General features: G+C 36.2%; 1 protein-coding gene across 1 annotated transcript; it reads right to left on the reverse strand.

Moving 5' to 3' along the window:
- Nucleotides 1-929: 929 nt before the first annotated feature.
- Nucleotides 930-25,440, reverse strand: LOC145267035 (large ribosomal subunit protein bL9m-like). The gene is made up of 8 exons (XM_080122977.1): nt 25,342-25,440; nt 20,714-20,806; nt 17,135-17,291; nt 13,526-13,644; nt 6,285-6,323; nt 3,897-3,998; nt 3,692-3,772; nt 930-1,086 (listed from the first exon to the last, which is right to left on the reverse strand). The coding sequence occupies exons 2-8, from the start codon at nt 20,804-20,806 to the stop codon at nt 955-957; spliced, it is 723 nt and encodes a 240-aa protein (XP_079979103.1). The 5' UTR covers nt 25,342-25,440; the 3' UTR covers nt 930-954.
- Nucleotides 25,441-25,545: the final 105 nt, after the last annotated feature.

Raw genomic sequence — 25,545 nt, forward strand, 5'->3', positions numbered from 1 at the left:
AACCCTGCAGCCAAATTCTCCTAGATTTTTGGTCAGTAATGTTGTGTGAGGATGAGCATTATCATGATGGAAGATGACTCCCTGTCTGTTGACTGAAGAAGGTTGTCTTTGGGTCAACATGAGTGAGAATATTGCCAAAAAACATGATGATTTAATAATCATAAATTAATCACATGATATGTTTAGATAATAACAATATGCATAAAATAAATTACAATGGTTTGAAAATGCTACAAACCAGCAAAAACACATATATCAAAAAAGACAAGATCTTCTAACAACAACGGTTTTCAGCTGAACGGAGACGTCTCGGAGAGTAAAAGTACCGTTTTAGTATCTCTGAAAAACTGTTGGTGTGAACATTGTGTTGCCACATGGACTTAGTGACCTATGCGTTTTGTGCACCTCAGAGCTAAAAACTAATGTGTTTTTTTTTTTTTTTTATACATAGGCATAAACACTTATCAAGGCTAGAGACCACTCGAGGATAAGGGTTAAGCATCCAGTGAATGCCTGACTACATTTGAGGCGTCCGAGACCAGACAATGTTACATTTGTGATCCTGCGGTTGAAGATTGCGTTTTACTTGTCATCCACCACAACTATGGACAACAGTCTGTAGGAGCAAGTTGGGTTGCAGAATAAAGAGAAAGGCAATTTGGTTAGGTAGAGTCAAATATCAATTTGTCAGCTTAAATCCAAATTTACAAAATCTCACAAAGACAACTTTATATGTTAGGTATTGGTAAAGTTATTAAACGGGTTTACATTTATACGAGATATGTCTCACCATTCAGCTATCGGCAAAGGTGGAACAGTTATTAAACGGGTCACGTGTATACTGATACGATAAATAACCAACAATATTAGTGTGTAAGTAATTTGAACGCAAGATGAAATTGTGATAACAAATAAGTCAAAGATTTGCATTAAATAAGAAATGGAACTTTATTATCATGCCCAAACCCTTCTCGTAGTATTTTCTGGAAATGTAGGAGGAAGGTCCGGAGGGATGACATCTTTGGATGAGTCCTTGTGCTTTAAAAGGATCAGACTTTTTACGGACACTTTTTCTAATCCGTTCATCTGTAAAAAAATAATAAATACAACAAACAATAAAATTAATCTACATAATATAATGCTCGTCCGTACGTTATGTTTTGAAAACTGTTCATATATAAAATAAAATAAAAACCAGTTGAGCATGCCAAGTGAACAATTTGGGAGCAATTGTACACCTATAATGCCCCCTAGGGGGACAACGAGAGTTATCCTGGAAAATCTGTTCTGACAAAAAATTTACTTTCACCATGGCTAATGTTTGTGCAAAATTATAAAAAAAATTTAAGGCGTGGTTATTGAGAAAAGTGTGAACAAATGAACAGATGAATGATTTTGGGGCAATTTTACTCGTATAATGGCTCCTAGGGAGGCAACCAAAGTCATCCTGGAAAATCTGTTTTGATAAAAATTTACTCTCACCATGACTAATGTTTGCGCAAAATTATAAAAAAAAAATTTAAGGCGTGGTTATTGAGAAAAGTGCGAACAAATGAACGGACAAATAGGAGTGAATCACTAAGTCCAATCCCTCCTTTGTTCGGGGCTCATAAATAGAAAACAAGTTGGAGAAGAATATGAGCGTGACCTCCCTTTGGTGTAACCTTATTTTGGAATATCATTATAATAATCTTTTTAATATTCTACTTGTTCTTTCCTTAGTCAGTTTGTACGCTAAATTTTGAAAAAGGCCAAATATAATTTTTGAAGGTCAAACTGCTTCAACAAAGGTCAAATTCGTGAAATAAGTATTTATTAGTACTTTAAAAAAAAGTTTTGTCATTCCATTTTCACCCCCAAAAGGCGTAGTGCCACTTTGATGTAAGGGGGCTACTATTGGGGATATAAGTTGCAGGGATACTAAGTAGAGAGTTGAGCAGCAAGATGTCTGTTCGCATCACACTTGAACTTCTGCATGTCAGTACAGTTGGGAAAGCAGGAACCTGGAAGGGAGTTCTAAGTCTAGCAGTTCTGGGGAAGAAACTATTAGAGTAGAAGACTTTCTTACATCTAGGGATCTCTACTGTTAAGGGGTGGGATTTTGCTGATTGTCAGGTTTGTCAGGGGTATTTACATCGAAAGGGTGCAAGAACAATTAAACACTAAATTATATTTTATATAGATTTCGTATTTTTATTATTATTATTATGATTATTATTATCGAGCCATTTTTTGTTGTATCATTATATTTTATGCAATATTTAGTATTGCCCCTTTGGCATTACCCAGTCGTCAATACATGGAGCATTCACTATTAAAATACTTGTAGAACAGGTATGCAACATTTTGCCGATATAATACATGGGACACTTAAATCCCTACAAAAAAAAAAAAAAAGTGGCAAACAGACAAAGTTAAATTTTTTTATATTATATTTATAAATATATCTAAATAAAAAACATATAATAAAAAACATATAATATAAAAAATATAATATAAAAATTGTTGAGGTGAAAATAAATTCCACCTGAAGATGATTCACAGTCGAATCGAAAATGTTCATCATTCTTATGGAACTTTTACTAATTTCGATATAAAAAGAAGTACATGAAAACTTGAAAAAATAACAAAGCAAAGTACTTTCGTTGTATTCAATAATGTTTGCTTGAATGAAAAAATGCTGCCTATATATACCAATACCTACACCCATATATTATTGTAGGAAACAAGTAATAAAAATAAATTAATTACAGATAATCATAACTGTTGCGTTTAATAAATACATCCCATATTCTTTTAAAAAGCATGGTTTAAGATATTGTTAAAAGGCTCTACATTGCGAGTGAAACAGTAGAAAATGAGCGACTTCATGTCGGTTGGTCGTACAAAGTCAACTCAGTCAATTCTCGAATTGTATATGTTCCTTTGAATACATTTAAAATGTTTATATATAAAAATATGTGTTGTTTTCTCCTTTTAAACAAGCATGCAGTTTCAGCATGACGTTTTTTTTTCAGGTCAAATTATTAATTCTCTGGAGAAAATTAATGACGTCGAAACTCGATCGAAAACCCGTAAAGCAAGCGATGGATTAACCCTTATTGCCACCCAAATCAGAGGTCTATTCTATATTGCGAATGATTTTTCAAAATGGCGACTAGAAATAATGAAATGCTTATCTTTTGACGATTGTATTTCTTTCACTGACAATCTTCCAAAGCTCACTACTGAGTGAAAAGTAAGTTTTCAACTTTTTTTTATAGAAAACGAACAAAGTTAAATTATTTAAACAAGAAAAGTTTAATAGAACAATATACTCTTTTTTTTTTTTAAACGAAGACTGTTTAAAAAAATTTCTGAAGAAATCAGAATGTTTATACGTTCAAGTATCAACATAAAATTTGTTGTATATTTAGAATTACACTTATTAAAAAAAAACACAGAAAAATCTTTATTAAAAAAAAACAAAAAAAAACCCAGAAAAATCTTTACATACTAGTCACAGAACAAAAATGTCATATTCTAAAAATCATGTGGGTTTGGCTAGCAACTTTTCTATTTGGCTAGTAAACAAAAACATTTAGTTGTCAAAGATCAAACTAAAGATAAATTTGTCCGTAGAGCCCTGAAATAGAGAACTTAGACCCCTGGTATCGATAACCTTTGCTATAAAGTACTATACGACACTTACCATTACTTGGAATTCCACTTCTTGTGGTTCTGTGATTGGCTCTTCAGGGAGGAGAATAGCATCTTCATCAATTTCCACTCCCTACAAAATAGCAAGAGCAGGTATTCTTAAGAGAGATAAGTTCCTTAAATCAAGTGGCTTCGTGCCTTGTCTGGAGTAATTTCCGTGAAGAAAAAACAAAAAAATAAAATTGCAGATTACTTACAGTTAATCTGAAAGCCACTTTGACGTGTTTGGTTGTCAACACCCATGGATTATCACCACTCATTGGGATCAGCAAGAACATTTCAGATAAGCTTTCCAGTGTCTTTAAAAAAAAAAAAATGTTCACAATTTTATAGAGGTTGTTAGGATTAGGGTTAGGGTTAGGGTTAGGGCTATATTTAGTTTAATTTGGTTTTATATAAAAAAGGTAAAATGGCTGTTGAACTTCTTCATGAATATTCAGTGTTTGGAACTTTTACCAATAATAATAGATAATCAATTTTACCAATAGACATCAATTAATTCTCTAAATTTCAGTTTTTTTTTTTTTTTTTTTTTTTTTACATAGGCATCACCACTTATCAAGACCCAGAGGCCACTAGAGGATAAGGGTTAAAGAGTGTACAGTAGTCAATTGGACAATATAGTAATCGTTAGTAATATAAATTTGGTAAATTTATTAACTTAAGTGGAACGGCTCATCAAGAACTTATTTATGTTGGACTTGAAGACAACCATATTATAGTCAGCTGGGAAGCAGGCAAACGGAAAACAATTCCACAGACGTGCAGTTCTGAGAAAGAAACTTTGTTCATGGAATCTATGTTTAGGTTTAGGAACAGATAAAGAGTGGGGGAAATTATTGATAGTTTTCAGCTAGACGAGTGTTTCTCGTGAAAGTTTGGCGAGGGGGGGGACCATAGATATTGACCATTTTTTTAGTATTTTAAAGAAATGTAATATGGATGCCGTATGGGTGGCGGTAAAGCACTACTGTCAAAAGGAAGAGTAAGGCACCTCATTTCCTCCAATAGTCTGTGGGAGACCTTTGGGAAAGGTTGAGAACCCACTTCAGGCCCCCCCCCCCCAATCAGCAAAACGTGATGTTATGGAAAGCAGGTGACTGACGTAATATCAATCAGGAATAATTCTGTTCATAGTTTGGTATCTCCTTGTGCTGAGCAGAAGATTCCTTTGGATACAATGGTCAGGACAATGGCCCAGTATGGGCACTGCTCAGATAGAAAGAAACTGCAACCTACTACCTGTATAACTGCAAAGAAGCTATGGCAATGCATCAAACACTTTTGAGAAACAGTGCGAATAGGTCTCTGAATAATGAGCAACAATGAATTCATGAATGTCTCTAGGGAAAGAGAGAGAGAGATGAAGAGAGATGAGGAGAGATGAAGAGGCATAGCTGTCAATGCTTGTACCAGGCAAGACACCACTTGAATGAATGAATTTGAGCAGCACTTCCTATTTGAAAATTGAAATATTTCAGATTTGCATTAAATTTGATCCGTAGACATTCGATAGCAATTAAACAAGATTCCCTGAGTTTCAATTTCTTTTTAAGACCTCTTAAGCTTAAGCCTTAAATTTTAGACATTTTCTAGAATCCAAATAATGTAATACAGGGTGGAACAAAGTTTCCAGCCACAGTTATGGTCTTTTGTGTGGTTTCAAGTAAGGGCTTCGAAGTTGGCTTGAAAGTCAACACCAAAGTGTACCTGGATGTGCTGAAAAGTATGGCGATCCCCTGGTGCAATCAAGTCGCCGCTGGCAGAGCCGGAGTGTAGCAACAGGACTCAGCGCCGGTCCACAAATTCAAAGAGACCCAGGCTTGGCTTCAGAAGGAGTGCTACGACTTTGTACCCTTCTCTCACTGGCCTCCTCCTCCTCCCCCGACCTCAAACCGCTGGACTACTTCATTTGGTTGTACATTGAGAACATCACCAACATGACCTCCCACAACATCAAAGCCAGCCTGATCGCTGAGTATTCGCTGAGCTCCTGCCGGCGCTTGTAGAAAAGGCATGCTCCCAGTTCTGGACCCATATAGAGGCGGTGATTGAGGCTGAAGGTGGCTACATTGAATAGAAGTCAGCTCTACTGCATAATCAAGTCACCTGAATTGATTTTTCTTCAATAAAAGTTTTAAAATAAAGCTGTAGTGTTGTTTTCTTTAGGGTGACAACTTTATCGCTCCACCCTGTAGATTTTTATTGATATTGAAATAAGGATTCTTGGCATAAGGTTTAATATTATTACGTCTTGATTTTAATCTTCGGAAGCATAAAAGTGGCGCAAAACTTTTCACTTTTACCTCTCCTAGGACGGGTATTCTTCTTGTTATGCGTGTGAGTATCTAGATCATATTTCTCTTAGTCTATCCGGCCGTTCCACGTTTTCTCGGAAACTACTAGGCCGATCTGGCTGAGATTTTGTATGGATCTTTGTTTTGATAAGGTGCAGCGGACTAAGTATTATGGCATCCGTTTCCAGTCCGTGTCGTTAATCACTTACCCCCCCCCCCCTTCAACGAAAGCATTGATCTTGCAAGCAGTAAATAAAACAAATCCAAAAAAAGTCAAATTATATTTACCACTCTAGCCCACGGTGATCCGAGCGGTTTCTTTTTATCCTGAAATTGGAAACACAAAAATTCTTTAGAAAAACAATAAAAAAAAGTTAATTTACAAAGTTTTTCAATTATTATTCAAAATATATGCACAAAGATAATTAGACTAGATCGCACACTGCATAAAAGGCCAAAGATTTTATAGACAAATATGCATCAACCACCATATTAACTGGACCTTGCACCATTAAATTACTATCTCTTTAGAAATTCTCCAAATCATTCTTGTGTGTAAATTGACAAATCACTGTTGGTACAGCTGCCGCTCATCAAGAGTTAGGACACCTGTACTTACAGTCAGAACATGGCAGCCAGACAAGGCGTAGAGGACATTGCAAAGGCTGCTGCAAAGAAGGTGGGTTCCCTCTATCGAGCTAGAAGACTACTTATACCTGAGAGTATCCTGTACCTCTACAAAGCCACCATTCGCCCATGCATGGAGTATTGTTGCCACATCTGGGCTGGTGCATCTACCACTAGATAAAGTCCAAAAAAAGAGTTGTCAATCTAATCGGACCCATTTTATCAACCAAGTTTCAGCTCCTGCCTCATCGCCGCAATATTGCATCACTGTGCCTGTTTTGCAAATATTTTAATGGAATGTTTTCTGATGAACTCGTCTCACTTGTGCCCCCTCAACGTACATATCCCCGACACACCCGCTTAACAATAAGATTTCACCCCTTCACTGTTGTTGTCCCTAAATGCCAGAAAGCTTTCTATTCTAATAGTTTCTTCCCTTGAACAGCTAGATTTTGGAAATCCCTACCTGCTTCCTGCTTCCCTGGCTGTACTGATATGCAGAAGTTTAAATGTAACATAAACAAATATCTTGTTAATCTTTCCTAGACATGGCTCCAAATAGTAGCGATATGCTTTGTAAGGGGTGAACATGAGTAAAAAAAACAAAAAAAAAACCCTTGACCCTCAACCTCTGATCTTCTTCAGAAGCACCTTGTCAAACTCAGGAATGTTTTTGTCGAACTCAGAAATTTCGACGGAATTTTAAGCAGAACCCATCATTTACTTCACGGGATGGGGGGGGGTAGCGTGCTCTCGTTCCATCAGCCATGACTGGATAGACGTCCTAAGTAATTCACAATTCTATTTTTCGGTTGCCCATACTGACTGAGAATTGAACTTTCAACCCTGAGGATAATATCATTTTTACATTGGATTTTTTTTCCAAGTACTCTAACCACTGCGCCACGGGTCCTTGTGGACACCCAAGATGAGAATAATAGTCCGAAGAATACAAATTATATGAATAACTAATCCTCATCTCAAAAATTCAGAAACATTCCTCAGTTCAGTTGAAGTCTGCAATTGACTTGGGTTTAGTTGTAGATTGCGGTACGAAATGGCTTGTTTTGTTTAATCCTGTCAAGACTCTGCTTGAAGACGTGTCCCTTTTCTTCTTGACATTCTTATAGATGGCTCTGCTCTTGAAAAAAAAAAAATCGACACTAAACCTTCTTAATCTTTTTCTCTCATCAACTCTCGGAATCCATATATTAAATCCATTGCTCTTTCTGCTTCTTGTATAATGGGTTGTCTGTATCGTTCTCAACACTATTTTCTATCTCTACAAATCTATTACTGTTATCATATTTTGGTTGGTGCATCTGCCACATTTGAGGCTTCTTGATAAAATGGTGTCTCTTCATTTTCTTTTCCTATCAACGTTAGTGTTCTTCTACACTCAATTCTATTTCTTCTCTATATCAATGATTTTCCAAAAAATATTTTCCATAAAATTAACATTTGCGTTGATAATACCAATATTTATGTTTTTTTGTATTGCTTCTCATCCATTTTCCTTCAATCAGTTGAAATATGCAGCTAATCTAAAACTTTTAATAAAAAATACAATTCCTTTCCAACTATTGTCGCACGTTCGTTTTATTTTTGTTAAATCTTAGTCAAACAGAATTATCTCCCTTGCATCAATAACTTCTGCAAAAGCGTCAGACAAACTACCTTGATTTGTAGTGAGGTTCTTGACATCATTAGGTTTTTTCTTTATGATCAACTAGCGAGGGGTACCCGGCGTTGCCTGGGTGTTTGGAGGTGTGTGTGGAAACTTCGGGAGGGGGGGATGGTTTAAAAAAAAAAAAAGTAAGTATGAGGATCGAACCCGAACCCCTGAGGCAAAGTTGTAAATTAAAGTGTGAAAAAAAAAAAAACGTGCGACGTTAACCATTGCTCCAGCGCGAGATGCTAACGGAAACACGTTTGAATTTATTTAATTACTTGGATTTAGCAGGTGCCCGTTTTAATGAGTTAATGAGGTCAAGTTTGACTGCGGGATTTTTATTTTCCCAAGATGTTATAGGAAAAAGACTAACCCACATGCGGCGAACGACAAATGTTGAATATTTATCTTCCCGAAATCAAGCAAATTAAATAGACAGGCGAGCTTCGTTGTTAACTGTGAGATATTACGATTTATATGTGATATAAAAAGTTTTAAAAAGTTGTGACGCGACCGACCGCTTCTCTGAAAAAAGCCTTTTGTAGACATAGAGAAAAAACGAACACATATACATACATACATTTTCGCTTTTATATATATAGATTATTTTTCTGCCTTATCGTTTTTCGAAAGTTTTGGATATGTTACTATTTGAAACCTGACAATTACGTAGGTATCGTTTGTTTCACTTGAATTTCAATATTTTTTTTCGTTTAATAGAGCCGCCGAAAAATCTGATAACCAAAACAGCATCTAAACTTCCAGGAAACAAGTAGTTTCCAAGATATGAAGAAATTATAGTTTCATGTATGTAAGTCTGCCTAAAACTTTTGACAGAGGCGACGTATTTTCAAGAGATTGCTATCGTTTCGAAGCTCGGCCCTTCGGACAACAAATATAAAAAAATTGACCGAACCCCTGAGGCAAAGTTGTAAATTAAAGTGTGAAAAAAAAAAAAAAGTGCGACGTTAACCACTGCCCCACTGCGACATGCTAACGGAAACACGTTTGAATTTATTTAATTACTTGGATTTAGCAGGTGCCAGTTTTAATGAGTTAATGAGGTCAAATTTGACTACGGGATAGTACCTTCATTTACTACTGATATTATAGGAAAAAGATATTATAGGAAAAAGACTAACCCACATGCGGCGAGTGACAAATGTTGAATATTTATCTTCCCGAAATCGAGCAAATCAAATAAACAGGCGAGCTTCGTTGTTAACTGTGAGATATTACGATTTATATGTGATATAAAAAGTTTTAAAAAGTTGTGAAGCGAGCGACCGCTTCTCTGAAAAAAGCCTTTTGTAGACACACAGAAAAAGCGAACACACATACATACATTTTCGCTTTTATATTTATAGGCTAGCAGGGGTCCCGTGAAAAAAGCCTTTTGTTGACATACAGAAAAAGCGAACACACATACATACATTTTCGCTTTTATATATATATATATATATAGATGATTGTGAGTAACTCTGGATAAAATGGTGTCTCTTCATTCTCTTTTCCTATCAACGTTGGTGTTCTTCTACGTCCAACTCTATTTCTTCTGTATATCAATGATTTTCAAAAAAATATTTTTCATAAAATTAACATTTGCGTTGATAATACAAATATTTATGTTTTTTGTATTGCTTCTCATCCATTTTCCTTCAATCAGTTGAAATATGCAGCTAATCTAGAAGTTTACTTTTGTTCAGTTGCAGATTGAGGTACGAAATGACTTCTTTTTTTAACAAAGGAGTCAACACTTATGAAGGCCTGGAAGCTACCCAAGTATAAGGATTAATGAGTGTACCGTAGTCAATGGGACAATATCGTAGTAATCGTTAGTTGTGAAATTTTGGTAAATTGGATTAACTTACTGTAAGAGTATCTTGTGTAGTTTCCGATGTGTAGGAGACGGGGAGTCTCGTCGTGGGCGACGAAGCGTTTCACTGAAGAACCACGGCAACACACAGCGAACCAACAAACAATGACAGTCACGGCGCAAAGGTAATTAACAAAGCTCAGCTGACTGCACGAATAGAAACGGAACCCAACGGTCAATAACGGAACCCAACGGTCACTGTACTGATCGCCACGAACGTCAGAACCCGACCGCCTCGCACCTCCAATGGACCGATTTTTATTCATCAAGATGACCTAGCTAATTTGCGATCCTGCGAGATTCCGTCTCTAATAAAAGCAGGCAGGCGCCATCTTGGAACTCTTTCTTCCGCTGCCCCGACCACAGGATCAGCCACCACCCCGCACGCCAGGCACACACGGACCCTCTTGCGCCGAGAGCTACGGTTAGTCTCACACTTACACAACAGCATCAATGCTTGTTTTCCTCAGAGTTCCATTCTAAGCCGAATTCTGTTTCTTCTGTATATCAATGATTTTTCAAAGAATATTGTTCAGAAAAGTAACATTTGCGTTGATAACACCAGTTTAAATTTTTAGTATTGCTTCTCGCCAATTTCCCTTGGATCAATTGAAATAGGCAGCTAATCTAGAAGTTTACTTTTGTTCAGTTGCAGATTGAGGTATGAAATGACTTTTGTTTAATTCTGTTAAAAGTCAGCTTGTGTTTTTTCAATCGTAGGTGTGTCCCTTTTATTCCTGACATTCTTCTGGATGGTTTCTACTCTTGAACTTGTTGGTCTTCTTTTTTTTTTACGCATCAAATACTTCTTGGAATACATATATTAGATCCACTGCTCTTTCTGCTTCTCATATAGCGGGTTCTCTATATCGTTCCGAACACTTTTACATACCTGAGACTATTCTCTATCTCCACAAATCTATTATCAAACCATGTATGGAGTATTGTTGTCATATTTGAGCTTGTGAATCTATGTCTCATTTGAAGGTTCTTGATAAAGTGAATGAATGTATCTGTACTTTGATTGGGCCCCACCCTTCTTCACTGCAACTTCTTTCTCACACAAACGTGATGTTGCTAGTCTCAGTCTTTTTTTATAAATACATTTAAGCCATGTGTTCTTCAGAATTGTCTGATCTATTCACTGCTTCTTTTGTTCCAGCTTGTTTAACTTACTGGTCTAGTGGTCTTCATCAATTTGTTGTTTTGATACCCTTTTGTAATACAGTTTCTGGTAAATGTGCAGTTTAGCGGCGTAAATTATTTGACAGATAAAAAAAAATCATAATAAAACTATTTTTATATAAAGCACATACTTAGACCCAAAGGCTGAAAGAAAACCAGAAAAAATGTAATTTTCATTATTTTTTTCAACATTTCTTATTAGACTAAATATATGACATTCGAGGCCGCCGTATTGCTTTTAAAATTTGGCCTTTCTAAAGTTTGACAGATTGGCCTTTTTAAGGCCAAATTTGGCCTTTTTTTAAAAATGCTATTTCATTAGAAAAAAAAACAAAAAAAAAACAGTTCCATGAACAGGCCTTTAAAAGGCCAATCTGTCAAACTTTAGAAATGTTAAATTTTAAAAACAATATGGCGACCTCGATTGTTGTACATTTAGTCTAATAAAAAATGTTGAAAAAAAATAAAAATTAAATTTTTTCTGGTTTCATTTCAGCCTTTGGGTCTAATAATGTGTTTTATATAAAAATAGGTTTTTGTATATTTTTTTGCCTGTCAAATAATTTATGTCGCTAAACTACACATTTACCAGTTTCTTATTCCAGTAGCTTCTTTCCAAGAACTGCAGGTTTATGGAACTCTCTTCTGCTGACTGTTTTCCTCCTATCTTTTCAAGACTAAGGTTAACAGGCATCTCCCGTCTTTGAGATAATCATTTTTAATTCTTGTTAGCTCCTTACATCAAGTGGCTTCACACCTTGTCTGGAGCAATTTCCATTAAAAAAAAAATGTCCAAGATGAAAAAATGAAGTCAATGAAAGCTAATTCTGGTTTTATGATAATTAAAAAAAAAAAAAAAAAAAACGTAAATAAATATGGCCGATGAATAATATTTGCTATTTTTTTTCAAAAATACAGATATGATTACTAGAGCTAGGACAACAGCATATTCTTTTCATTGTTTTGACTCTCGAGTGTGTATCTGTTGATATCTTATATGCTTTTATATAAAGCAACGTGGTTCTCGATTAATTAACTGTGTCGGATATATACTCGAGAGTCAAAACAATGAAAAGAATATGCTGTTGTCATAGCCCTAATGATTACTTGAACAAAAGGAATCCCTATAAAAGGTCTGGTGAATATTTAAAATGATATTCATTTAAAAAACAAAAATACAAAAAAAACTTCATGATGTACGTTTTCGTCATGGAACGGAGAGGTTATATTCCAAAAGTCACATAACATTTTATGATTTTTAGCAATTAAATATTTTTGGCAGTCATTGATGATCTCTCACTTATAGAGAAAGAGATAGATCTCTTTAGTCGAATTGAATTGTCCACTCTTGTGAGTTGTTTGCTCTTTAACTTTAAATGCATCCTAAACAGATATGGCGACTGGCTGCTTTCTCATCCAGCACATAATAAAATTTGATTCTCTTAAATAAAAAAAAAAAAAACTATTTGATCAATTTATGTGATTTTTGGAATATGACAACTTCATTCTGTGACGGATACATACACCATAAAGATTTTTCTGAATTTTCTTGGTTTTTCAAAATAAGTGTGATTCTAAATAAGCATCCAAGTTGCTCGAATCTTTTTGGTGAGGAATTTTTGGATCATTTGTTTCACAATTAATAATAAATCTGATGAAAAAGAAAAACACAAAAAAGAAAAGAATAGAAATTAAAAGGCTTGCTTTTTTTTCTGTAGTTCTTAGCCTTCGGGCTAAGATCAAAGTGTAGTATCGGTTCTTCAGATGCTGCACTACACCTTTTGGCTCTCGGTTAATGGAGGAGAAATCCTTCATGACTGATACATTTTTTATTTTTGTTACTGACCAGAGTGCCCCTTTTGGGGAGCTGGTTTCCCCCCACATTAAAAAACGACTTCATGTCTAACTCTGCCTTCGTGGAAAGGCAAATAAATAAAAGAAAAGAAAGAAAAAGAAAAAGGAAAAAAAGAAAGAAAAAAAGAAAAAGAAAAAAAAGAAAAAAGTAAAAATGAAAAAAAAGAAAAAGAAAAAAGGAAAAAAGAAAAAAAGAAAAAAAAGAAAAAAGAAAAATAAAGAAAAGAAAAAAAGAAAGAAAAGAAAAAAAGAAAGAAAAGAAAAAGAAAAAGAAAAAAAAAGAAGAAGAAAAAAGGAAAACATGGCGACACTTACCTTAAGCACAAACTCTTTTATATTTTCAGGAGAAGCATACATTGCCATTCCAGCCGGATAAAAATATTTTCTAAATAATTTTCGCTTCACGGTAACAAGTTCATGTTTGTAGCCAATACCTGGGAAGACAAAAAAAAAAAAAAAAAAAAATCAATCAATTTGTGAACACACAAATTATGGGGGCCAATACTTGACCCTGCCATTGACTAGGGCTCTGGTTTAGTTTGGTTGCTTTACAACATTTCTTTTCAAGTGTTTTAAAGCCTAATGCGGTCATTCTGGTAAAAGTTTTGAGGCTTCAAGTTATTGCGTTTCTGAATTTTTGAGATGAGGATTGGTTATTTAGATTCTTCAGGTGGATGATCGAAAAATACAATTGCCAATTACTTAGGATCTCTATTCAACCATAACTAACAGAACGAGTGCATGCTACCTCAAGGAAGTAAATAAAGGGTTCCATTCAAAATTCCGTCCAAATTCCAGAGTTCGACAGAAACATATCTGAGTTCGACAAGATGCACCTAAAGAAGATTGGCGGTTACATCGATGGAAATATTGTGAAAATAACCTTCGAGTTTTAATATCTTTAAATATCTATTTATGATGTTTGATTTACCTCCCTTTGTTGAAGATTTGTTTTACAGCATATCAACCCTTTCGCCCAATCCAGTTATTTTTGAAAAATTTTTATGCCGCAATTGTTTTTATTATATCTGACTATTTTTTCCATCGCATTTTATTTACTTGTTTTGTTTTTTGGCATATCGACCTTTTTCGGGTCATTTAATGTCGAATCCAATAATTTTTGAACAAGTTTTTATGCTTCAATTTTTTTCATATCCTCAAATATCCTGATGTTTGGTTTGGTTGTTTTGTAGAGGAAAATTGTTGTTTTTCGATTTACGATTGTGTTTTGCAAAGGCAAATGAAAAAAAAAAAAAAAAAAAAAAAAACGTCAATGTTTGGTGCATTTAAAATCAGAAAGCCGATATCTTCAGACGGCCTGATATGGTCACACCAATAACAGAGCTGTTTAGTTAGAAACAGATTAAGTTAAGGCTAAAAGCCACTCAAGAAGTAAGATTATCAGCTGAATTGTCAACAAAGTCAGTTTATCATCCGTTTTACATCTAACGATGCTTTTAAAAATCAACTTTGAAATTAACCATCTCTGGTCAGGTCTTTATTTATCCCTCTTTCTCACGCCTATTCTTATCATTTCTTATCTTTTCCTACAGAATTGCCTACCATTTCACTTTCCTAAACGTATTGGTCCAAGAACTTTTATCTATTCTTTCAACATGGCTGTACCATCAAAGTCTCCTGCTCTACATACATCTTCCTATACTGTCCAGATTTAATCTTCCTCTGAAATCATCAGATCTAAGCTTGTCTTCAAGTCTCACATTACACATTCATCGTATCATTCTCATATTATTTCTCTCCATGCAACGCATATCCTCAACCCTCACTTTCACACATCATACTTTGATGTACAGTGCATTTGAATCAGGAAATCAATATCTCCAGACAGTCTGATCTAGTAGCACCAGACACTGTCTCTTTGAGATTGAACAGAGGCATCAATATATATATATATATATATATATATATATATATATATAGTGTCATCCACATACAGTACTGTTTCGCTGTTTCACAGCTCATCAGTGTGGCTAGACAGGCAACTACCTCAAGCCAGGATCGAAAATCTGACCTCCTGTATGACAGTCAAGGCTCCTAACCATTACGCTAATCGGCGGCTACTGTGTGAGTCGTGAATTAACGATGTTTCAACATTGTCCAAAATACCTAAGCTCGATTCGTTTACAAAGAGCATCGCTTTATACGCTAATGATAATTCGTGTCTCACTTCTCAATATATATAAGGACAAGTAGTTAAAAAAACACTTTGAAAAAGAGTTAAAAACATATTTAATTTTAAAAAGGAAACACAAAATAAGTGGATAGTCCTTAATCCGCGGAGTTTCAAAGAAATATTTTCCTTCTCATCAGAGGGTAGGATTTAGCAAAATGCGGGATCGGATTTTTCTTGCAAAAATATTTAATGAAACTACAAGTAAGTAAAAAGTGATTTCACGTGAATGGATAGTTTGGTAAATGGTAAAATATCTAATGACGGTAAAATCCAAACATTTCCATTCGCACAAGTAAAATCCAAGGGAATTGGGTAATTGGAAGATGATCCAAAGTAATCCAAAAGGCAGAAATCCGTGGAATAATTCATAAATTATATATATATACATATATATATATATATATATATATATATATATATATATATATATATATATATATATATATATATACACAGGGCTCTGCATTGTAAGTGAAACAGTCACATTTGCGAGTGATTTTTCAAAATGGCGACTAAAAATAATGAAACGCTTATCTTTTGGCGATTGTATTTCTTTCACTGGCTATCTCCCACTCTGCCGTAAGGACTCTGACAGACACATGTACGGACTTGGAGTTTACATTCGTAACACCCTCCTACTGACTAGAGAAACAAACCTAGAAATGGATGATCAAGCCTTTATGTGCTTTAGACTAAACATACAACATAACATTAGCTACTTTTATTTTCTCTACCACTCTCCCTCGACCCAGGACTGCGCCATAATAAACAAAGTCTCTGACAGCATAGACACAGCACTCTCCCTCGACACTAGTGCACAAATACATGTATTTGGTGACTTTAATTTCACCGTCCTTAGGCATGGTAGAAGGCAAAACCAACCGAAACATTGCACAAATAAAACTCAAGATGGAAACAATAGTCCAATCAATACAGGTAATATAAACTATTCTGTACTTTCATCTAAAAATTTAATAAAAAAGATACCGTAAAACTTCAACTTAACGAAAATTTGTTGCCATCTGCTAGTCTAGAAGACTATGGGGTTGTGCCTCTTGAGGTGGTTGAACACTGTCTTTTGTGGTTGAATAAGCCTATCTTTGATCTACCTTTCCCCCTTTCCATTTCCCTTTTCTCTTTCTATCTCCCCCACTTCCTGATTCGTTTCCTAACTTTTTTTTTTTTTTTTTATTTTTTTTTTTATTCAATTTTCACCCCAAACAAGGCACAGTGCCACTTCAAAACAGGGGGCTACTATCAGGGACTTAATTAGCAGGGGCATTATGAAGGGAGATGAGTAGAAAGATGTTTGTTCACATTACACTTGAACTTCTGCATATCAGTACAGTTGGGAAAGCAGAATGGAGTTCCAAAGACCTGCAGTTCTGGGGAAGAAACTATTGGAGTAAAAGGCTTTCTTGCACCTAGGGATCTCTACGTTAAAGGGATGAGACTTAGTAGCTTGTCGGGTTTGTACTAAACATGAATACTGTAACTAGCAATACACAAATGCTTTGGATAATTACGGATTTCAAGCGGGTTCTGCTAAAAGTGTCATATTTTAAAAACCAAAGCATCAAAATCAATACAAGTAATATAAATATTCAGCACTTTAAGTATAGAATAGTTACAAACAAAAAAAAAACCCTCGTCATGTTAAGAATGGGTTTCTACATAATGTTATTATTTCAGCACGATAACATAAGTGCATAAGCACCAACATTTCTTACCGTCAACGTCTTCTGTGAGAATGCACTCGATGTCAGGTAATTTTTGGTTGCAAGTATCTTCCTCTAGTTCGTACACTTTGTTCTTGTATTTCAGATGAGGAACATGCCCTTCTGTTGTCAAGAGAACGGGCCACTTCCGTTTGACGATAACTGTAGTCTGAAATCAGAAGTAAAAAATTAGGTAAAACTGCATTTTTCTTAGATGTTACAAAGTTGACAATAAAGAGTTCACACACAGGGGTCATAACCCGGAATGCAAAATTTAGATCACACCATCATTTTTTTTAATTTTTTACTAAAAACAAAATAGCAGGTGTTCTAGTCAACAAATTTTTGGATATATTACTATTTTGAGGACTTTCTTAGAAGTGCACGCCTGTGGAACTCTCTTCGTTTCCCTGCTTTCTAGCTGACTACAATATGGTCGTCTTCAAGTCCGACATAAACAAGTTCTTGATGAGCCGTCCCCTTTACCAAATTTCCACTATCAACAATTAAAAAAAATTTTTTTTTGCATTTTCACCCCAAACAAGACACGGTGCCACTTTGACGTAGGGGGCTACTATCTGGGAGATAATTGCAGGAATACTATGTAGGGAGTTGAGCAGCAAGGTGACTGTTTACATTACACTTGAACTTCTGCATGTCAGTACAGTCAATGAAGCAGGAATCCGGAAGGGAATTCCAAAGTCTAGCAGTTCCGGGGGAAAAAACTATTAGAGTAGAAGGCTTTCTGGCATCTAAGGATGTCTACTGTGTAGGGGTGGGATTTTGCTGCTAGTTGGGTTTATCGGGGGTATTTAAATCGAGGGGTACACTGGCTTATAGCTCATCAGAGCATCTACCATTAAAATACTTGTAAAATAGGCAGAGGGATGCAACATTTCATTGATGGGAGAGAAACTGAAGCCTATGTGACAGTTCGGGACCTATCAGGTTGGCGACTCTCTTTGAACCCTGACTAGGAGTGAGAGACTAGCAGCAGATGCACCAGCCCAAATGTGACAACAATGCTCCATACATGGGTGAATGGTGGCCTTATAGAAGTACAGGATAATTTCAGGCGTAAGTTTCTACCATGATAGAGAGAGAGCCTGCCTTCTTCGCAGCAGCTGTGGCAATGCCCTTTATGTATCTGCTCCAACTCATGTTAAGCCGATGAGTTTGAACGAAGTACTTTCAGATAACGTATCATTAGCTATAGCTAATGATGGTTGAGAAGGTTTCTTGCAATTATTAAAGGAAAAAAGTCTTGGCAGCATTGAATATGACCATCAATTTTTGTCCCCATTTCCCTACAGACGGGAGGTCTTCCTCTAGGGTTTCTGCTATTGCCTTAGATATGTGTTCATTCGTTTTCGCCTCGTGTCTGCGAGCAAATATACTCATATCTCAGAGACAATTTTATTAAGGAGATCATTTATGAATATCAGGAACAATAAAGGTCCAAGGATCGACCCGAGGTACACCTGCATTTATATCATATTGTTTAGACATACGACCATCGAGGACAACCTGGATTCCACTCTTATTTAAGAAGGATTTAATTATGTTAAGTATTCGTCCAGTAATACCATAGGATCTAATTTTCTTCAGAAGACCCTCGTGCTCTCCCCTGTCAAAAGCCTTACATATATCTAAGGCTATTGCCCTACCTTCCTCTGCTTTATCCAGTGCATGGTATATACGTTCAGAGATTACAGTTAGGATATCTGCTGTAGAACGGGCTTGCCTAAATCCATAATGATCGTCAGTCAGAAGTTTAGCAACTGTAAGGTGGTGGACTAGAGCTTGATTAATTATGAACTCAAATATTTTGGCGAAAAAGAGGAGGAGGTTAATTGGGTTATAATTTAGTAGGTCAGTTCTTTCGCCGTACCACAGAAGCAGTTTCCCAGCAGTCAGGATAGCAAGATTCGTCAAGGCATTTGTTGAAAAGTTTGGAGAGAACTGGAGCAACCTCAGCGGAGCATTTTTTTCATAGTACAGCCGGGATGAGATTGGGTGCACATGCTTTTAAGGTGTCAAGGTTTTTTATGCCATCATGCACTTGAGAAGGGATGATTTTCAGATCATCTGGTGTGGTTTCTGTCCACAAAGGAAAATCAGAGAGGAAGTGGTTTGCTGGGTCTAATGTAGAGTTTGAAGCAAACTGATTGGCAAGCATTTTAGCCTATCTTGGTTGTCATGCAAGCAATATCATGATTGCTGGATAGTGAGGAAATTGTTGATTGTCCATTATTTACTACACTATTATAGATTTTCCAAAAATCATGAGTTCCTAATTTCTGCGCATCAATGCAATTTCTGGTGGTTTTGGGATATTCTCTCTTCGTTGTCGCTATTTCTTTTTTACAATTACTTCTAGCAACTTTTGTCTGTTTGTACCGGACTTATGTCAGATAAATCTGCGGTAAGCATGCTACCTTTGAGCAATAGCAGCTGCACAAGTAGAAGTAAACCATTGGGGAGAGTGAGGTTTGCTATAGAATTTCTGCGTAGGAACATGTGCTTCAATTGCTGCTTTGAACCATTCAGTGGTCTCATTTGTGCACTGTTCTGCAGGAAGAGAAAAGATATTTCCCCAAGGCACATCTCTGATTAGATCCCTGATGGTTTCTTAGAATACCTTGTCATTTTAAGCAATGGCTCTTCAGCTTTGGGTTGAGAGTTTAGGGTTCTTTCTACCATTATCGCAGCATGATCAGCATTCTCAAGTGGACTATGGGAATTTGTTACATAATCATTGGGAATTGTGGTCAGAAATAAACCTGAAAGTAAGGCTTGTTGATCTTGTTGTTCTGAGAAACGGGTCGGAAATAGAACTGTTTGCGATACGAAATGAGATATAGAGAAGCTATGTGTTTATACTATCAGCTGCGTCTGTGTAAATAAGAAAACCAAATGGTGGACATTAAAGTCACTAAATACATGTACTTGCGCACTAGTATCAAGGGAGAGTGCTGTATCTATGCTGTATCAGAGACTTGGTTGATTAGGGTACAGTCCTGGGTCGAGAGAGACTTGTAGAGAAAATATAAGTAGCTAACATTATGTTACAGATTAAGTCTAAAGCACACGATGGTCTGGTCGTCTGATTCTAGTTTGACTCTCCAGTCAAGGAAGGATGTTTCGAATATAGACTCCATGCATATGCCTGTCTGAGTCCTTACAGCAAGGTTGGAGATAACCAAGCAAGTTAAAGTTATTAGAGGGGATGGAGGAGTTAGTTTCACTTAGTGCGAAGACATCCGGGGAGTTTGTTAGGAGAAATGATTCAATATCAAAAACAAAAAATAGGAAAATTAAAAAAAAAAATAACAAAAAAAAACAAAACAAAAAAAAACGATTGATGCCAGAGTTCTATTTGAAGACGAATACTTACAAACAAGTTAAAGGGATTAGAGGGGATGGAGGAGTGTAAGTTAGTTTCACTTAGTGTGAAGACATCCGAGGAGTTTGTTAGGAGAAATGATTCAATATCAAAATAGGAAAATTGAAAAAAAAAAAAAACCCCAAAAAAAAAACAAAAAAAAAAAACGATTGATGCCAGAGTTCTATTTGAAGACGAATACTTACTCGAGTTAGTTGCAAAAGTGGAAATACCCGACTTTTGGAAGGTGTTAGGATGGAGCAGCATTGAGGAATACTCCGAATTATGTTCACAGCCATCTGGAAAAAATGAATGGAAACAATCAGATGATAAAATTATTATTAACAGGTTTCGAATGTTTTTTTTTGTTTTTTTTTGCATTGAGAGTGTCGAGAAGTTTTGTTACCATGGTGATACCACTGGAATACAGGGTGGAGCAGGCACAAGCGTGATTGCAAGAATTTAAAGCGGATCAAATAAATTCGAAAAACTTTGGACATTACTTAGCAGCAAAGTATTACAACTGCAAACCAAGAAAGAAAGCTATCAGACGTGTGTATACAATGTTATGATGTATGGAAGTGAAACTTGGCCAGTAAGGGTTGAGGACATGCGTTGCATGGAAAGAAATGATATCGTGGATGTGCAATGAAAGTCTTAAATACAGGTTTAGATCTAATGACTTGAAAGGAAAATTAAATTTGGAAAGTGTAGGAATATATGTGGAGAACAGGAGACTTTAATGTTATGGCCACGTTGAAAGGATGGATGAGATTCTTGGTGTAGTCTGTTTAGAACAGTTCAGGTTGCAGATTGATGGATGCGATAAGCACAAACTTTGTATCTGTCATGAATTCCTCATCGACAATTAGTCTACTGCTGCTGCTTCTGCTGATGATGACGATGATGACTTTGTTACCGTTGGGCTGACGTAACGTCCTGTTCAATCTCATAGGGGTTCACCCTCGCAGGCTTTACTTTCACTTTGAGAAGAGGTCAGTTTATTGCTGATTGGCTGAGGCGGCCCTACTAGGCATTTTTTTGTAGCTTTTCAACTTAACACCTAACCTTGTGTCTCATCTCCTGGAGAGGTAAGTAAAAAATAAGGAGCAGAACACTCATCTAGCTGCAACCACTATCAACAATTTCCCCCACTCTCTATCTGTGCCTAAATCAAAACACAAATTCCATGAACAAAACTGTCTGCCTCAGGAACTCTGTTCCCTTAGCATGTTCTCCAGCTGACTACAATATGGTCATCTTCAAGTCCAATGTAAACAAGTTCATGTTGAGCCGTCGACTTAAAAAAATCAAATTCTAACCAATTTACACCACTAATGATTACTACACTGTTGTCCCAGTGATTTACGTACCCTTGTTAACCCTTAACCTCGAGTTGCCTTCGGACTTTGATAAGGGTGATTCCCTTGCTAAAAGTTAAAAGACTTTCAACACAAACTGGATAATGATGATAATGATGATGATGATACTAATGATGATGATGATGCCGACGATGGTGATGATACTAATGATGATGACATCCTCACTGTAATCTCTGAACGCATATACCATTCACTGGACAAAGTGGGAGAGGGCAGAGCGGTAGCTCTAGATATATCTAAGGCTTTTGACAGGGTATGGCATGAGGGTCTCCTCAGGAAGATTAGATCTTACGGTATCACCGGTAGAATACTTAACATAATTAAATCCTTCTTAGATAAGAGAAAAATCCAGGTTGTCCTCGACGCTCGTACATCTAAACAATATGATATAAATGCGGGAGTGCCCCAGGGATCTATCCTTGGACCTCTGCTGTTCCTGATATTCATAAATGACCTCCCCGACAAAATTGCCTCTGAGATGGGTATATATGCTGATGACACCACACTCTATAGCAGGCACGACAGGAAAACAAATGAACATATATCTAAAGTAATGGCAGAAACACTAGAGGATGACCTCCAATCAGTAGTGGAATGGGGACAAAAATGGATGGTCACGTTCAATGCCGCCAAGACAAAACTGGTTTCATTCAATAATTACAAGAAACCTTCTCTACCACCTATAGCAATGGCCAACAACTCTTTATCTGAGAGTACGTCTCTCAAGCTCCTTGGCCTAACGTTCACAGGAAACATGAGTTGGAACAATTACATCGAGGGCATTGCCAGGGTCGCTGCGAGGAAGGTGGGCTCTCTCTACCGTGCTAGAAAACTTCTAACACCCGAAAGTATCCTGTACCTCTATAAGGCCACTATTCGCCCATGTATGGAGTATTGCTGTCATATTTGGGCTGGTGCATCGGCTACTAGTCTCTCGCTCCTTGACAGGGTTCAAAAGAGAGTCGCAAATCTGATAGGCCTTAAACTGGCATCTAAGCTTCAGCCTCTGTCCCATCGTCGAAACTTTGCATCTCTCTGCCTGTTCTACAAGTATTATAATGGCGAATGCTCTGAAGAACTGCAAGCACTTGTGCCCCCACGACGTGAACACCCTCGACAGACCCGACAAGCTGCAAAATCCCACCCCACACTGTAGAGATCCCTAGAAGTAAAAGATCTTTCTACTCCAGTAGTTTCTTCCCCAGAACTGCTAGACTTTGGAATTCCATTCCAGGTCACTGCTTCCCCAACTGTACTGACATGCATAAGTTCAAGTGCAACGTGAACCAACATCTCGCTGCCCTAATCCCTACATAGTACCCCAGTAGATGTTTCCCCTGATAGTAGCCCCCTACACCAAAGTGGCAATGTGGGGTGAAAATGTAATAAAAATAAAAAAATAAAAAAATGATGATGATGCTGACGATGGTGATGATACTAATGATGATGATGATGACGATAGTGATGATACTAATGATGATGATACTGATGATGATGATACTAATGATAATAATACTAATGAGGATGATGGTGATGATGATGACAGTCATGACGATGATTGTGATGATGATGAGCTTGAGCTACTGCTGTTTTCGTTTATAATGGAGATTATCTATTTATTGTATTTATTTGCTTCCCCACCAAAGCAAATTAGGCACAAGGCCGTTTTTAATGTGGGGTAAAAACCAGCTCCCCTAAAAGTAGGCAAAAAGGGCGCACTCTGGTTACCAAAAATAATTGTCCCAGTATAGAGGGTTTCCCCTCCATTGACTGGTACAAATTATCTTAAGTGCAGCAATCAGCATCTGCAGAACAGATACTACACTTTGATCCCGACCCGAAGGCCAAGTTTTTTTTATTTAGTCTCACTTTTCTTTGTGTTTCGGAATTTTTTGGGTACTTGTACAGTTTAGTCAAGACATTAAAAAATGAAAATATCGAAAAAAAGGTTATATTGTATGTATCCGTTATGGAACAAAGTTCTCCGAAACAGAAAAATTTCACTTAATTTCATCAAGTAGTTTTTGTTTTACAGCAAAAAAACAAAAAACAAAAAAAAACAAAACAATTTGTTATGATACCGAGCAAAAGGTTCAATTTTTAGGAAGAAAAGCTAGAATTAAAGATGGGGAGGGCGTGTCGGCGCTTTACATGGAGTTATCTCCCCGTGGCGTGTTAAAAATTTCCGTAATGGCTGACTTCAATGCGCTCTCATAAGAACGTGTTTTTCCGCTGTTAAAAAAAAAAAAAAAGGTAAATTTTTAGATTAGGTCCACCTCCACAATTGTCTTTTAAATGACGACTTATGGAGATTTTCGACTATGCTGCATGCGAAAATCGCATTTAAATTTTACAGAAATAAGTAGTTATCAAGATACAAAAAGTTGTATTATGCATTGTATTCTTTGGCGACCATCTTTTTTACGCGCGTGCGCGCGCCATAAACAAACGCACGCGCATAAAAAAGATGGCCGCCAAAGAATACAATGCATAATACAACGTTTTGTATCTCGATAACTACTTATTTCTGCTAAATTTCACTGCGATTTTCGTATTCAGCATAGTCGAAAATCTCTAAAAGTCGTCATTTATAAAAGAAAATTGTGGAGGTGGACCTAATCTAAAAAAATACTAAAAAAACTACTCGATCAAATTAAATGAAATTTTTTTTCGGAGATCTTCAGTTCAAAATAGATACGTACAATATAACCTTTTTCGATATTTTCATTTTTTAATGTCTTGACTAAACTGTACAAGTTCCATGTTTTGAGATGAGGATTCATAATTCGTATTATTTAAACTACTGTTCTGATTTTGAAAGCCACTCGAGGATAAGGACTAATGAATGTAAGGTGGTAATGTAGTAATAATCGCTAATGGTGTAAATTTGATTATTTATGGGGACGGCTCAACAAGAACTTGTTTGTATTGGATTTGAAGACTACCATGTTGTATTCAACCGGGAAGCAGGCGAGCGGAACAGAGTTCCAAAGGCGGGCAGTTCTGGGAAAGAATCTTTGTTCATGGAATCTGCGTTTATATTTATGCACAGATAGAAAGTTGGGGGAATCGTAGCTAGTCGAATATTTTTTGTGAAAGTTTGGCAAAGAGAGTACTACCATAGATTTGAGCTCAGACGAGCACTTTCTATGAAAATAATGATAGAGCAGAGACAGGTTCGCAATGTCTCTTCTGTGGGAAAGAGGTTGCAGGGAAGATAAAACGGCATCATCTACTAGATTTCGAAGCCGATTTTCAACTCTATCAAGGCTGGATTAGCGCTAAAATTGACCAATGACATCAACTGCCGTTGATTACTTATTGGTTATTAAATTGAATTAAATACATTGTAAATAATCTTAGTTTAACCATACTGTAAGAAAAATAAAACAATTACATTCATTTATTGATAAAAATGAATAAATTTAAAATAAAATGTTCAAAACACTGACCTTGAAAGAACGTCCATGTGTTTTTCTACATTCTCATGTAAAGCTAGTTCATACATAAATACATATAAGTGGTAGTTTCGTAATTCCAAAATATATATTAAAAAAAAAAAATTGATTTTTACAAATATGTTTCGATAATTAATCTTTTATAAAATAATTAAAATAATTTATAAAGTTAATTATATGTAAAAACAACAACAAAAA

This window comes from Euprymna scolopes, chromosome 42 (assembly GCF_053919585.1).
Source record: "Euprymna scolopes isolate OS-2025 chromosome 42, ASM5391958v1, whole genome shotgun sequence".
Taxonomy (NCBI): Eukaryota; Metazoa; Mollusca; class Cephalopoda; order Sepiida; family Sepiolidae; genus Euprymna; species Euprymna scolopes.